At 51.3% G+C, this 13,862-nt stretch overlaps 5 protein-coding genes across 5 annotated transcripts; 4 read left to right on the top strand and 1 right to left on the bottom strand.

The window, feature by feature from the left end:
* Positions 1-4,863: 4,863 nt before the first annotated feature.
* Positions 4,864-7,056, top strand: HETIRDRAFT_431107 (uncharacterized protein; the record flags this gene model as incomplete). The annotated part of the gene is made up of 7 exons (XM_009555083.1): positions 4,864-4,911; positions 4,965-5,013; positions 5,065-5,118; positions 5,171-5,197; positions 5,254-5,271; positions 5,327-6,544; positions 6,602-7,056. The coding sequence occupies 7 exons, from the start codon at positions 4,864-4,866 to the stop codon at positions 7,054-7,056; spliced, it is 1,869 nt and encodes a 622-aa protein (XP_009553378.1).
* An 853-nt stretch (positions 7,057-7,909) lies between these two features.
* HETIRDRAFT_447129 (uncharacterized protein) lies at positions 7,910-10,925 on the top strand (the record flags this gene model as incomplete). Its single annotated transcript, XM_009555082.1, has 6 exons — positions 7,910-7,966; positions 8,019-8,095; positions 8,156-8,475; positions 8,526-8,642; positions 8,709-9,987; positions 10,043-10,925. The coding sequence occupies 6 exons, from the start codon at positions 7,910-7,912 to the stop codon at positions 10,674-10,676; spliced, it is 2,484 nt and encodes an 827-aa protein (XP_009553377.1). The 3' UTR covers positions 10,677-10,925.
* An 11-nt stretch (positions 10,926-10,936) lies between these two features.
* On the top strand, positions 10,937-11,715 carry HETIRDRAFT_108402 (uncharacterized protein; the record flags this gene model as incomplete). Its single annotated transcript, XM_009555081.1, has 2 exons — positions 10,937-11,009; positions 11,429-11,715. 2 exons carry the CDS (start codon positions 10,937-10,939, stop codon positions 11,713-11,715), a joined length of 360 nt encoding a protein of 119 aa, XP_009553376.1.
* A 193-nt stretch (positions 11,716-11,908) lies between these two features.
* HETIRDRAFT_431105 (uncharacterized protein) lies at positions 11,909-13,205 on the top strand (the record flags this gene model as incomplete). The annotated part of the gene is made up of 3 exons (XM_009555080.1): positions 11,909-11,965; positions 12,103-12,182; positions 12,317-13,205. 3 exons carry the CDS (start codon positions 11,909-11,911, stop codon positions 13,203-13,205), a joined length of 1,026 nt encoding a protein of 341 aa, XP_009553375.1.
* Positions 13,206-13,249: 44 nt separating this feature from the next.
* Positions 13,250-13,779, bottom strand: HETIRDRAFT_456412 (uncharacterized protein; the record flags this gene model as incomplete). Its single annotated transcript, XM_009555079.1, has 2 exons — positions 13,250-13,696; positions 13,720-13,779. 2 exons carry the CDS (start codon positions 13,777-13,779, stop codon positions 13,250-13,252), a joined length of 507 nt encoding a protein of 168 aa, XP_009553374.1.
* Positions 13,780-13,862: the final 83 nt, after the last annotated feature.

The following is a 13,862-nucleotide window of genomic DNA, read 5'->3' as shown; positions in this document are numbered from 1 at the left end:
ATGTTGCTGTCCCTAAAGCTGCCTAAGTCAAATATGACTTGGGTTTACATATCTTTATCTCACCTTATGCCTGTTGCATGTCTTCATACCTTTGTATTCCTATTGTCATGAATAGCTGTTTGGGACAGGAGATTCCTAGGCCACAAGTTGATACCAACACAAATGGAATAGTGGTGAGAGCAATAAATGTGAAGGGTTCAGGGCTGATCAGACTAATGTCTTTGAATCAGAGAAGACTGGTTAATAGCAGTTCCTAGATTAGACAGAAGTGAATAGCCTAAGGCTTCCCTGCTGTACTGCAGCTGTTCCAAATATGTACAGGCAAGAGCACAGACCAAGTAACAATGGATCAGGGATGCAAGGTATAGTCGAGAGAAAGGTCCTATGTGTTCTTATACAGATCATAGTAAAAGCAAGAAAGATATAGTAAGCAGTTTATAACACCTATTACTACTTCACTAGTCTTCACATTGACTTCACATTATTTTATATAGCTTTGCATATGTCTATTGAACTCCACCTTACTATTAACAAGGTCATTCAGTCTATAGACAAGTTAGCTCCAAGCCTGCCCATATTTGATAATGGTTTTATTATATATGTTCATACTTGGAGTGTTAGAACCATATTTTAACACATGCTTGGCACATGACTTAGAAGAAACATTAGAAAGTATGCATATGACTTGAATATAAACTATAGACTCATTTGATTACTATTAATATGCTTATATATGAACACTTACTATATATGTCTCATTTATAAGCTTTAGCTTGAATGCTTACTGATATTAATTATGATTGGTTCCTAGATTCCTAATAATGTGGACAGATATTTGCAATAATTACTATATATGGATAAACTATAGATTGTGGATTACTAATCATGATTAAGAACTTAATTATCCAGAAGTCCTGATACCTACTAAGTAGATTAGCATTCAGAAGCATGGACTAGATTTTGATCCTGCCCTAAATAGCTTATACATATTAATAGCTGAGATAAGCTTCTAAGAAGCTTAGCTCATTCACTTTGTATATAACTTGATCTTTATACTATGCCTAGTATTTGGCTACCTTTCTAGCTCATACATTATAAACTCTGCCAGATCCAAAGTATTATACCTAGTCTAAGAAAGCACTGGATTTATTTCAAAGCCTCTATTGTTCTTATATCTCTATAACATATTAAGGACTTGCTGTATATAGAGTCATCTTTTGGAATATATCTAAAATCATTTATTGGATTGGGGAAGACAACTCTATCTCCAACAAGCATTACTCTATCATTGAGAAACACCTTTATCTGTTTGATTACAAGATCAACAATAGCTTGGATTTTCTTGAACAAGCCTAAAGATAAGCAATAGTCTTTATTTGTTAGGCTATTACTCTTCAAATAGCCTAGAAAACCCATTTTAATGCTTATTGCACATAATAAGCCTAGTGGCTTAATACTAATAGGAAAATACAATGTTTATTATCAAATACATACATACTATATAGTTATAAATAGCAGACTATAATGATGGCTATAGTGGATCTTGTTTACAAATATACATACTATTTGGAAGTAAGTAATAAGGTCAAAATAGGCTATTTGATGTTCAATAGATTATTACTTTATTGTAAAAATACTGTTATTCTAGATAATAATTATATTATTATCAAAATCTTGCCTAATCAAGATGATATCCTTATCCTTATCTTTGGTATCTGCCTCAATTTTTACTAGACTAGGCCATGGTTAATCCTAATCTAACCACTCATTGCATAGTTCTTCTTTCTTCTAATCCTATATTACAGCATTAGATGTCTATTAAGTCAATTTAGCCACTTGTCATAGATCAATGTTGCAATTCTCTAGCTACAGACATTAAAGCAGTAAATGTAGACTTTCTTTTTGCTACCTTAGTATATTGACCAATTGGTTGAGAAGCTTGCAGTTATGTTAAAAGTTGGCCTTTAGAATCCATAAGTCTATAAAATAAGGCATAAATGGTATATGTTTTATTCAAAGATCTATTCAAAGGCCTAAGAAGCCCTAAGAAGAGCTAAAGCTATGTTTGTAGGCCTTGGCAAAGCTATAAATAGCTTGACCACTAATTCTGTTAAGAGTTAGCTTATAACACATAACTAATAATTACCTAATTATATAGCATATGCTCTGTAAAATATTAGAGATAACTAATACCTAGTGACTAACCTCTTAACTTTACCAATAGACAATTACTTTGATATCTATTCTTAGACTAATTAACTCAGTAGCATCACTATTCATATTTTCTAATTATAATTTAACCCTTATTTCTACTTTTTAATCATTATGCTTATGGATCTTAACCGTTGATTATCCTATATTTGATACTCCAATATTTTGGCTTACTCACTTCTTTTTCTATTTGCTAGATAATTATTTACCCTTAAAAGCATAAACTTTCTAACAATCTTGCCCTAAATTAGGTATAGTATATATAGAATAAGCCAAAGACCTGTTTTGTCAGCTTATTCACCTTTGTTGCCCCCTACTATTTCTTTTCTTGACACTTAGTACTAGCCCTACCTTGTTAGCACCTAGGTCTTTGCTAATAGGCCAGACCTTTGATTGTCAATAAAACAAACTAATAAAACAAACTATTATAATACTGGTTTAACCTATACTTGTACTTCTTTCTACTACTATTTTCAACTACTTAATATATCGATACTGGCTATGTTCTATATATGACTTGCAGTATTCTATCTAAACTTTGGCAGGCAGCATATGTCATGAATGGCTGTTTTACCACAGCAATTATAAATATGTACAGACAGGAGCATGGACCAAGTATTGATAGAACAGGAATGCGAGGTATAAATAGGAGAAGGGTCCTATATGTCCCTATGCAGATCATGGTAAAAGTATAGTAAATAGTTCATAACAGCATATCTACTATTATCTAGGCCCTTATCAGATTATACCTTTATATCTGTGGAATAACCTTTGTAACTACCTAGAATCATAATATTATTATAAATCTCTTATCAACTCTGAGCTATATATCAAAGTAGCTGCTAGTATCTATATTGGATGCACTTGGATTTTGCATATTCCCTTAGTGATTCAGGACCCTCCTAATATATTACATATGAAGACTAGGTCTTAACAGATTCATAGAGAGTACATAATTGATCCTGTGAAGATATATTTCCAATGATTTATACTAACTCTGAATTTGCCTGATATTATTAACTATTTAAGGTATTAAAGAGGTAAAGCAGCACTAATGGTAGTTAAGAGGGAGATGCATAGGTTTATGCCATAGTCAGAAAGGTTTAATAATAGTAAATATTTTGCTATTGTCAAATAATAGTCCAAGTCCCATATTTCAAAAAGGTTATCTTTACATTCTGCCACCTTAATCTTGAGGCCTGCACCATCTAGGTGCTTCACAGTGATGGCACTAATAGGCCAACTTCTTGAGTCTATAATAGCACCAGCAATATATTACATATAAAGAAATTTTGTGAGCTAACCTATGGTAATAAAAGAAGAGGAGCAGTCACTGTAATTTTTGTTGTGGTTAAGGTTGAAGAAAATAGAGCTGCTTGATAGGACAAAAAAATGTCAAACAAACTTATAACAATTATATGCATTTACATAAATTTTGAAATTTTATAAATAAAGTAAAGGTATCTTGTAGTCTAAGAAAAGGGTTAAATAAGACTTAAAGAGGTTAAGCATGGGTATAGCAGGGCTAGCAAGATACTTTCCAAGTATGGTATATGTCCAAGAATGTCAAGGATAGTCATCATGGATAGAGACATCACATTTAAACCACAAATGAGAGTTATATAGATAAGACTATATTGAAAAAGTGGTAATAACTAGCTAAAGTTGTATGTATGCAAGACCAATTCCTTTAGCTATAGGATCTATTTACAAAAGATATTATTGGAAATATCAAAACTCTCCTTTGTCAGATAACTTAATGATTGAAGCATTAGAGTAGGACTGTCTATCAAAGTGGCCATGATCTTGTCTATCACTCTTGGGCTATATATTGGTAGTCTATGTAGACTGAGGAACTAGACTTGGGCTAAATGACTTAGTGCCTTGCACAAGGCTCCATGCTTGGCATTGAGATTACAATCATCAAAACCAACATTGATATTTAGGGCAGCCATCTTAGCTTGCACAAATACCATTTCTGCCCATTTTGTAGATGACAATATAATGTTGCTCCATAGTGATAGATAATTCAATGCCACATTGCACCAAAGATGACATACATATGTTATTTTGAGCAATGTCAGCCACTTTCACAAGCATGTATCCTTTATAGAATGGAAGGAGAATATATGTGCAAGTACCTTGTTTGGAAGCTTGGATATGGGCATTGATATGTTCCAATGTGTTTTCTTTTTAAGAGCCCATGTAGTGAGAGAAGAATCTGTATGTGCATTTTGTCAAAAAATCACAAGTATTTCTTGTGCCATTATGAGCTCTGTTAAGAGGAGGGAGCACTGTGTTGGGAAAGAAGAGGTATCCTAGAATGACTGAGTAGAATATTGGGTTCCTGTCAAACTAGGAGATACTCATCACTCAGTTTCTTCTTAGCTTTGATAGAATCTAAAACCATACATGTACACATCCCCTTGTGTTTGACCATTACATTAATATTTTGGGCTTCCTTAGCACCCTGTGATCACTGATTACTCGATTACTGCCGAAGTGCTCAAGGGGTGCGCATTCGAGAAAATTTTACGGATTTCAGGACCAAACCCTATTTTTGGATATGTCACGCTTGAGTGACATAATCTGCTGGACGCTGGTGAATAGCCTGGTTGAAGCTCGACCAGCACAACGACTTACACTATCATCATGGTTTTCGGTCTTACTATCGGTACAGAGCGGGCAACCGCTTTGCAGGTGCGTACCATCGAGGTATCTTTGATACATGGCTGGACTGACGACCCAAATAGAATTCTATTCAGGATGAGCTTATGAAACGAGGTTACAGTCCTGATGCTGGTGTGTTTTAAGCGAAAATGTCTTGGTTCCACGTCTCACGATGTTTTGTAGATCCTGTCATGGCGGAATACATCACCATAATGATCATAAACAACAAGACGGCTGGTATGTGCAATGTCGAGAGCACCAGAACGGCAGCTGACGACTCATCTTTTAGCTCAGATATCAATTGAACTCGAGGACTGTGCGTGGCCGTTATTCCTTCATTTCTATCATTCACTATATCTCATCTTCCAATAGTGATAGGTGCAGACTTCGGTGAGGCACAATATGCATTGGGCGACGACCTGTTATTAATCCTGTTTGTTTGTAGAACGAAGCTTCACAGATTGGTTGTTTTCAGAAGCAGCCAAAGGCGCACCAAAAGAAGCGACATCTGATCTTGAGCCCTCCCACGAACCAGTACCCTCTCTCCCCTCTGAAACTCCCACTCGCGAAGCTGTCCCCCATATCCCCGCCGAACCACTCCGAAGAAACCCTCCAAGTGGTCCTCGTAATGGCGCTCCTCTGTATCAGCAAGCGATCTCTCAAGCTATACCTTCTCATTCCCCGACAGCGCAGAAACGTTCTGCGTCGGCTCGTTCACCTTCGCCAGGACCGAACAAGATACGACGTACCGATGTTCCTGTGGGGCCGAGGGCGATGCTGCGGGATGGGCAGCTTGGGCATGGGCACGGTGGCCCCAGAAGTTTGTTGGAGAGGGTCGGGGGTCCAGCAGGAGGTAGAGCGAATAGGGATGACATCCAGCAGCGGATCGACAGTATCACCAATGCCTCGGCCGATCCCAATATGCAAGCTGCGCTTGCTGCCGGATACCTGCCACAAAATGGCATGGACATGAATGCGATGGCTGCTCAAATGGGTATGGGAGGGTCTGCGAATCCTATGATGTTGCAGGAGATGATGATGAACCAAATGGCGCTCATGGCACAGATGGCAACGAGCTTGGGGATGCTCAATCCCGCGCAGGGTCAGTTCGGCGGTGGATTTCCTATGCAAGGAGGAATGCCGGATATGGGGATGTTCAACGGTATGCAAGGTTTTCAGGGTCCGGGACAGCCGCAACAGATGGTCGGTGGCGGTGGCGAGAGAAATCGTGGATCTGGAAGAGGAGGAAGAGGGTTTGGCCGTGGAAGAGGACAACCATCTTCGTCGCATACTGGGCGCTCGGAAGCCATTACGAATAACGAGAAAGCATCCACAGTTTCTCAGCATGTGGTCAATGCAGAACCTCCACGGCCAATACCCCCAAACACAATCGAAGCGCCGGCTGTCGCTACTCCAGTCCCTACCACGCCTCAGCCCCCTCGACCTGCATTCGCTATTCCTGACCGTCCACAGTCTCCAACGCTGTGTAAATACGCGTTGAAGTGTACAAACGCCCATTGTCGGTGGTCTCATCCGTCGCCAGTCGCCACTGCAGAGAGTGGTATGGTGTTAAGCAATGAGGCCTGTGAACAGGGGAAAAACTGCAAGGATAAGGATTGCATCAAGGCGCACGTCAGTCCTGCTGCCGTCAATCCACAAGCAGGTGCGTCTCTCACTATTCTTTTGCTGGAGGCCATGTAAATTGAGGTGTTATACGCAGTTGTAGAACAGGCGAAACCTCCTCTCGCTGTGCCCACTTCTGGAGCTGTTGCTTGCCGATACGGAGCTGCATGCACCCGCCAAGGATGTACCTTCCAGCATCCGGTCAACAAGAGCACTCACATTGCTACGTCGTGTCGCTTTGGATCTGGCTGCACTCGTGCTTCGTGTCCATTCCAACACCCGGAAGGACGAGTACTCCCAACAGCATTCCATCGAGGGCTTTCGACAACCGCTCCCATCGTGAACGTGTCCACGCCTCAGACAGGAACCATGGGAGGCGCGAGTCACCACCGCAGCGTCACTTTCAACAAGCCTGGGAGCAAGGAAGCGCTGGAGCAAAAGGTGAAGGAGATCGAAGAGAAGAAAACTCAGGCTGAAGCGGCGGTCAAGCAAGCGGAGGCCGCTGCTGGGGGGAAGAAGGATGATTCGAAGCCGGTGGCGATCGCTGCATAGATTCAAGTAGGCGATCGACGGTCGGGAGGTGGTATCTCTAACGGGTGCGAAGCAGCACCTCATGTTCGGAGTGTGGGTATGTATATAAATCGAGCGTTCGGACGGTGCGTGCTGTAAATTAGGCTTATGTTGCTGCCATATCCTCTCCGCATGTTATGACTTTGTCTTGTTGCCTTCAAGAAGCTACCTACTTATCATATCTTCCTGACGGCGTGTCGACGATGTCGAATACATGTCTTGTGATGTCGGCTGTGGCCTAAAAGTATGGGCTCGCCTTCAATGCCTCCCTGGCTGCTTCGATGATTAAATGATGACAGCGCGTGCAAAGCCCAACTCTATGACATTTCAACGCTGCAGGAGCGCTTGCCACTGGTTGCTGATTTCCAACCTTCGGGAGACTGAAGGCTACGGCGGGCCGCTGCCTCCGCGACATGAACAAGACAGCACGACAAATTAAGAAGCTCCACCTTGCCTTGTGCATAGATCATCTAGAGGGTCTGGTACCCAATTTGTCTACTTCGTCCCTTTCAATTGATGTTAACCGCCAACCGCCGTTGGATGCGGGAAGCAGCGCCGGGAGCTGCGGGACGCCTTCGTCGCGTGGCGGTGAGATTTGAAATTCTAAGTTGAGACAGTCGCCTCCAACTTGCCACCCTACGCGTTGTGACACGCCACACACGCGATTGGGGCCATTGTTCTGCGGTGGTTCATAGGTGGGTGGCACGGCTGACCTTGAATTTTGCGACTATATAGATTGCTTGTTCACGTCCTCCTTTCTCCTTCACTTTCACCTGTACTCTCAACTCGTATCTCACCTCCGCCTTCCTCACTCATCTCTCCACACTGCAGTACAATGGACGCCACTGCCCTCAACCAACTCACCTACCCCAAGCTCCAAAAGCTTGCACAGGTATTCCTCCCCAGCATCTCGATGATTGCTGCCGCTGACCTCTACATATCAGTCCCACGGCGTCAAAGCCAACAGGAAAAAGGTCACTATCATCCAAGACCTCCTCGATCGGTACCCAGATGGCGTACCGTAAGTCCTCCGTTCATGGACCATGATGTCTCTTCTGACGCGAGCGGGATGCGTATGTAGCAGCGCGCCCTCGCAAACCAGGAGGGCCACGCGCCCTCGTGAGCCCCCCATCGCTCCTCTGCCCTCCGAAAACGTCGCAGGGCCCTCTGTTCCCAGGGGCACGATGTCACCCCCTCCCCCCGCAACTGAAGTCCATCGTGCTTCTCGTCCCGCTGCTGGGCCACCATCTCCCAGACGCGACGTTGCTTCCCCTCGGCCTGAGATTACCTCTCCATCCCCTCGGCCTGACGCAACTCCTGTCATGCCACCTCGCTTCCGCACTGGTGTCGGCCGCAGCCGGTCAGCGACTCATGACTCGCCCGTTCCTCAGGCGAACGCCGGTTTGTTTTTCTCAAATGATATTCGCAACATCTCGCTCACCGATATTCAGGTCCGATCCCACAAGCCCTCTTTCCCGCCGGTGACTCCCCGTATGAGCCACATCCAGCACCGCCATCGCACGGTAACAGGACCATACCGGCGAACACAGAACGCGAGAACGAGCGGGGTACGTACATCCAAGAGAGTATATATTCTCTTTCATTTCTCACCACGGGGGATACTTCCTACACAGGTGCGCGCTCGCCAATGCGTCGGCCGAGATCGACGCACCGTGATACCCGCTCGCCGGTGTATCGTTCTGTGAGCCCGCCACCATTCGCACCTGGGCCAGCACGATCTTCCCATTCGCGCCACCACCTCCCTCCTCAACCGCAATCGGCGCCACATCCCTACAGCCAGCCGTACCCCCAGTCCCAGTGGTACCCCAACCTCAACCCGTATTCCTCGCTCTACCCCCCAAGCCAGCCTCCCCCCGTCCATCAATCGTACACCGCCCCTCACTACCCTCACCTGCCTCCCCTTCACCTGCCACCCTACGCCGGGGCCCTCCCCCACTGGAGTCATGACTCCAACGCATATCCCCAGGGGTACCCCATCATCCCGGCGATTCCTCCGTCGTTTGGCATGGGGAGCAGCACACGCAGGGGGGAGACTGTCGCAGACACGGCGGCTATGCGGCAGCTGACGGAAACGATGCAGTATGTGGCCGAATTAAACCAGGCCGCAGCCAACATGCTGCCGGGGATCACGCAGGCTGCAGATCGCCTGAACGACCAGGTGACGCGCTACCGGGATCAAGTGCGCGCGGAGGGGGCGCACAGAATGCGCTTGCAGGAGATGCTGACGCGCTTTGTGCACAACTCTGGCAACGGCGAGGTGGGGCAGGCAGCCGACGAAGACAGCTGGCGACGGGGGCATGGCGAAGGCCCGCAGGCCGCAGCGGAACAGTGGGTCGCGGAACAGAGGCGCGTCGAGGCGATGCACGGTCGCGCTTCGAGGCAAGCCGCTTCTCCGGGACTGGTCAGAGCGGGTCAAGAGATCCTGGATTCCCTGGACCTCCAGGCAGCCGTGCTGCCACCAGCGCCAGCGTCTCCCAGAGGCGTGGCGGCGGAAGCTATCGCGGCGTTCGAGGCGGCCGTTGTCGCGCCCTTTGCTCCGACCCATGACGAGGCGGTCATATCTCGTGAGGAAACCCGCGAGTCAGCCATGGGCCATGAGGACGCTCGTGAGGCGAGCGTGCCCCGGGAAGACAACCGCGAGTCGGACATGGCCCGTGAAGACGATCGTGAGGCGAGCGTGCCCCGGGAGGACGACCGCGAGTCGGCCATAGCCCGTGAAGACGATCGTGAGGCGAGCCTGCCTCGCGAGAACGATGAACCGGATCACGGCGACTCGCATTCCCATCCCGGCTCGCCGAACCCTGTCGAGGAGGAGGGAGGGCCGATGCCTGTATCTCCCAAGCCTTGGTCGCGCTATGACCAGGTCTACACAGGCTCGATCAAGAGCTCGAGGTGAGTCCCTACCTAGATCGGTCCTGCCACGAGCTAATACGCTGTCCGCTTGAAGCGGTGGCAGCTGGCGCGCCAGCTCACCCTTCGAGGACCACGACCATGATTCCTTCCCCGGCTCGCCCTTGCCCTCTGCCCATATAGATCCCATCGGGGAGGATGAGACTACCCTAGAGCGAGAGCCAACCCCAGAGCGGGAAGTCACCCCGTCCGCCCATTCTGGCTCGAGTCCCCGCGGGGTGAAGCGCAAGCGCTACCAACCGCCCTCCGAACCGCTTTCCGAACCACCCTCCCAATCCCCCTCCCGATCCTCCTCCCGATCCCCCTCGCCCATGATCTCGCTGCCGTCGGACATGCTCACCCCGCCCTCGGAGGCAGGCGCCACGATCTACGACGGGAAACCCGAGCCCGGCGACGAAGAGGATCTGGGCTCCGCCTCGTCTGGCTCCGTCGACCGGTTCGGCACCTTCAAGCGGCGGCGGCTCGTGGGCTCCGTCGCCTCGTCGCCCGACAACGACCGCGGTTGGACGTGGGGTGTGGCCGAGATGCGGAGGCTCGTCACCTTCGGCCACGTCGACGAGGACATCCCCCGCGGGTACGACAGCGGCGACGAGAGGCTGAGCAGCGACGGGGATAGCACGGAGTCCGGAGAGGTGTTCGGCCTCGGGGAGTCTAGCGACGACGAGTACTGATCCGGGCGGCCGGGGTGTGGTGGCGCGGGTGGCCCGCAATTTTTGTTTTCAATCTGCTATCTTGCTTTCATGAGGTTTCTTTCTCTTGCTTCGTTTTTTCTTTTCCTCGATGACTAGAAGCCGCGTTTCTGCTGCCAATGGACTTCTGCATCACGCTGATATTTATTTGTTATTTATACCGTTTATATTGCGCCCTCATACATCGTTATCTCTCGACCGTAATTCATTCTGACGGGGGGATCTGATGTCAAACAGCGAGCATGGCACCGAAAAAAATGACACCAGTGGGATTTGAACCCACGCCTCCTTACGGAGATGAGAAACCTACTGCTCGTAGGCAAGCTTTCACTTGAGTCACACGCCATAGACCGCTCGGCCATAGTGCCTTGAGAGAGGTTAATCCCTATGTGCCATCACCATCCAATGGGTGTCTTCAATGGCAACCATTTATATCATTAGTTATCACAGCGTCCTGGAGAAGAAGTAATTTCAAGGCACTCGAAGGTAATAAGAAGCATCAACCTAGTCTCGCCGTTTGCAATCACCGGCTGGCGGCAAAAGAACGTAAAAATGATGACACCAGTGGGATTCGAACCCACGCCCCCTTACGGAGATGAGAAACCCGCTGTGCGCAGGCAAGCATTTCGCTTGAGTCACACGCCATAGACCGCTCGGCCATAGTGCCTTGCTATGCTTTCGTCCAATAAAAACTATGGCTGCATAATGCTGGGTCTGACCCCACTCGCGCAAAGGCAACGCGCGCGACTCGCTCTCCCGTGCCCGATGTGTGCGGGCCTCCGGCCCCTCGCGCCACGAGCAGGGCCCCAGCGCAGCTCGGCTCGGCACAACCCCAGAACGCGGCAACAAGAACGCAGAACCGACACGTGCGCGCGTGTGGCACACAGCGGCCATGGCGCCGGCGGTGGCACTGGCCATCGGCCCAGCGCCCACGGCGGCAAAAGACAAGGCGAGGCGGGGCGGGCCCACGGTGGCACGCGGACTCCGAAACGGGGCCACCTTGTTCCTGCGCGCGCTTTAAAGCGCGCGCGCACGCGCTCCGCCCACCTCCCTGCATCGGACCGACCCGTCTGTGTTGTCGAACCGGACTGAGGCTGCCACCGCATCGCACGCACGCACCACGACGCCGTCGAGATCCTCTTCGTCTGTCCACCTTCCTCGCCTCGCTAACACCCCACTATCCGCGAACCACCATCACCATCACCACCACACCGATGGACGCGCAAGAGCTGCGGCAGCTGTCCCGCATCGAGATACAGAAACTGGCCAAGGTCCGTGTTCGCGTTCGTTCTTCGTGTTCGTGTTCGTGTCCGTGTCCGTGTTCGTCGTCCGCACGCGCATGTTCGTGGCACGCGGTCCCGCCCACCCCTGCTCTCGCCTCCGCTCACCCGCGCGCCGAAACCGACAGGTCCACGGCCTCAAAGCCAACCTCAAGAGCGCGAGCATCATCGCACAGCTCGTCGCGCTGCTTCCCACAGGCGTGCCACGGTACGTCCCCGCCCGCCCCACCACCCTCCGTGCCACCGCCCCAGATCCAGATCCAGATCCCCAACCTCATTCCCATCCCAATCCCAAGCCCACATTCACACTCACTCACACTCACACTCGAACCGAACTCGCAGGCTGCCCCGCGCGCCGTCGCCCACCGCGTCCGAGACGGGGCAGAAGCCCGCCGAGCAGAAGCAGAAGCAGAGCCGCGCGGGGCGCACACCGGGCGTGGCCACCCGACGCAGCGCGCGGCTGCAGCCACGGCCGCCCGCCGACGAAGACCCATCGCCGACAGAGACCCATCCCCACCCCCGCGCGCGCAGAACAACGCCCCGCGCCAAGCCGCCGCCGCCGCCGTCGCCGCCGCGCGCCGAAACCCCACAGACGACGATCAAGCAGGAGTCGCGCTCCGACACCGCCGCCTCGCGCGGGGTCCGATGGGCGCCTTCGCCCGGCACGCGCGTCGCCGAATGGCGCGAGCGGCTCTACGCCGGCGGCGGACCTGCGCCTTCGCCCGAGCCGATCGCCGACCCGGACGCGGCGCCGCTGGACCCGACGACGGAGACGCGGATCACGCGGGCGCAGGCGGAGTTTGTGGCGGGCGAGCTGGGAGAGATGCGCGCGGCGGGGGCGGTCGCGCGGCGGGTGAGGGAGGTGCGGGGGGTGGTGGCGGGGATCGCGGCGGCGGTGGGGGAGGTGCGGGCGGAGGGGGGCGCGGGGGCGCGTATGAGGATGGGGATGCGCGGGGTGCTGGAGGGGGCGTTGGCGGCGCAGGCGCTGGCGAGGGAGCGCAGGGAGGGGCTGAGGGGGGCGCGTGGGGGGGCACGGGGAGGGCCACGAGGGCAGGCAGGCGCGCAGCGGGAGACACAGGCGCGCGCGCGGGGGGAGGGGTCGAAGCGTAAACGCCGCATCGAGGAGGACGAAGACGAAGACGAAGACGAGGCGGCGCACCGCGCCTCCCGCTCGCGCTCACGCGCCGGGGAGCTGTGGGCCTCGTCGCCCTCCGGCAGCGTAGAGGTGTAGAGGCTAGCGCCCGCGCCCGCGGTCGCGTCGGGATTTCCCTATTATTATCGATATTTATGCACTTTCGTTCCGGATCGTCGCTTGGCGGGGAGGTGCGCGTAGAAGTTTTTAATAAAAGAGCGCGGGTGCGTCGCGCGGCGAAGTAGAACAACGCCCGGACGACCCGTCCGTTTGCGAGTCGAGTCGGTGCGAGCCGAGAACGGTGCGCATCTCGAATTTCGGTGTGGAAGGTGCGCGTGTGCGAGCGGCGGGCGCTCCTCTGGGTGCTCAGAGTGGTGGGGAGGCCTCGTCTCCCTTCGGCAGCATAGAGGTGCAGAACGCCCGTGCTCGCGGTCGCGGTCGCAGGATCGAGAGAGGATGACCCGTCCTGTGTGCCGTGTGCCGTGTCGCGTGTGCTGTGTCCGTGTCGAAGGGATGGTGCGCTTCGGAGCAGTGGGGAGGGAAGCGAGAGCGGGAGAGGCGCGCAGGCAGGGCCCGAGGCGTCCGCGCGTCTGCGATGGGCGCGAGGACGAACACTGTGCGCCTCGTCTCCCTCCGGCAGCGTATCGTACAGGTGTAAAACGCCTGCGCCCATGGTTGCGTGCGAGTAGCTGCGTTTTTGTGGGCTGCGTGTTTGCGCGGGTGCGAAGGGCGGGGGCTGCAAGGGGTCAGCGCGCC

This window comes from Heterobasidion irregulare (genome assembly GCF_000320585.1).
Source record: "Heterobasidion irregulare TC 32-1 unplaced genomic scaffold scaffold_14, whole genome shotgun sequence".
Taxonomy (NCBI): domain Eukaryota; kingdom Fungi; phylum Basidiomycota; class Agaricomycetes; order Russulales; family Bondarzewiaceae; genus Heterobasidion; species Heterobasidion irregulare.
This window is presented reverse-complemented; position numbering and strand designations above follow the sequence as displayed.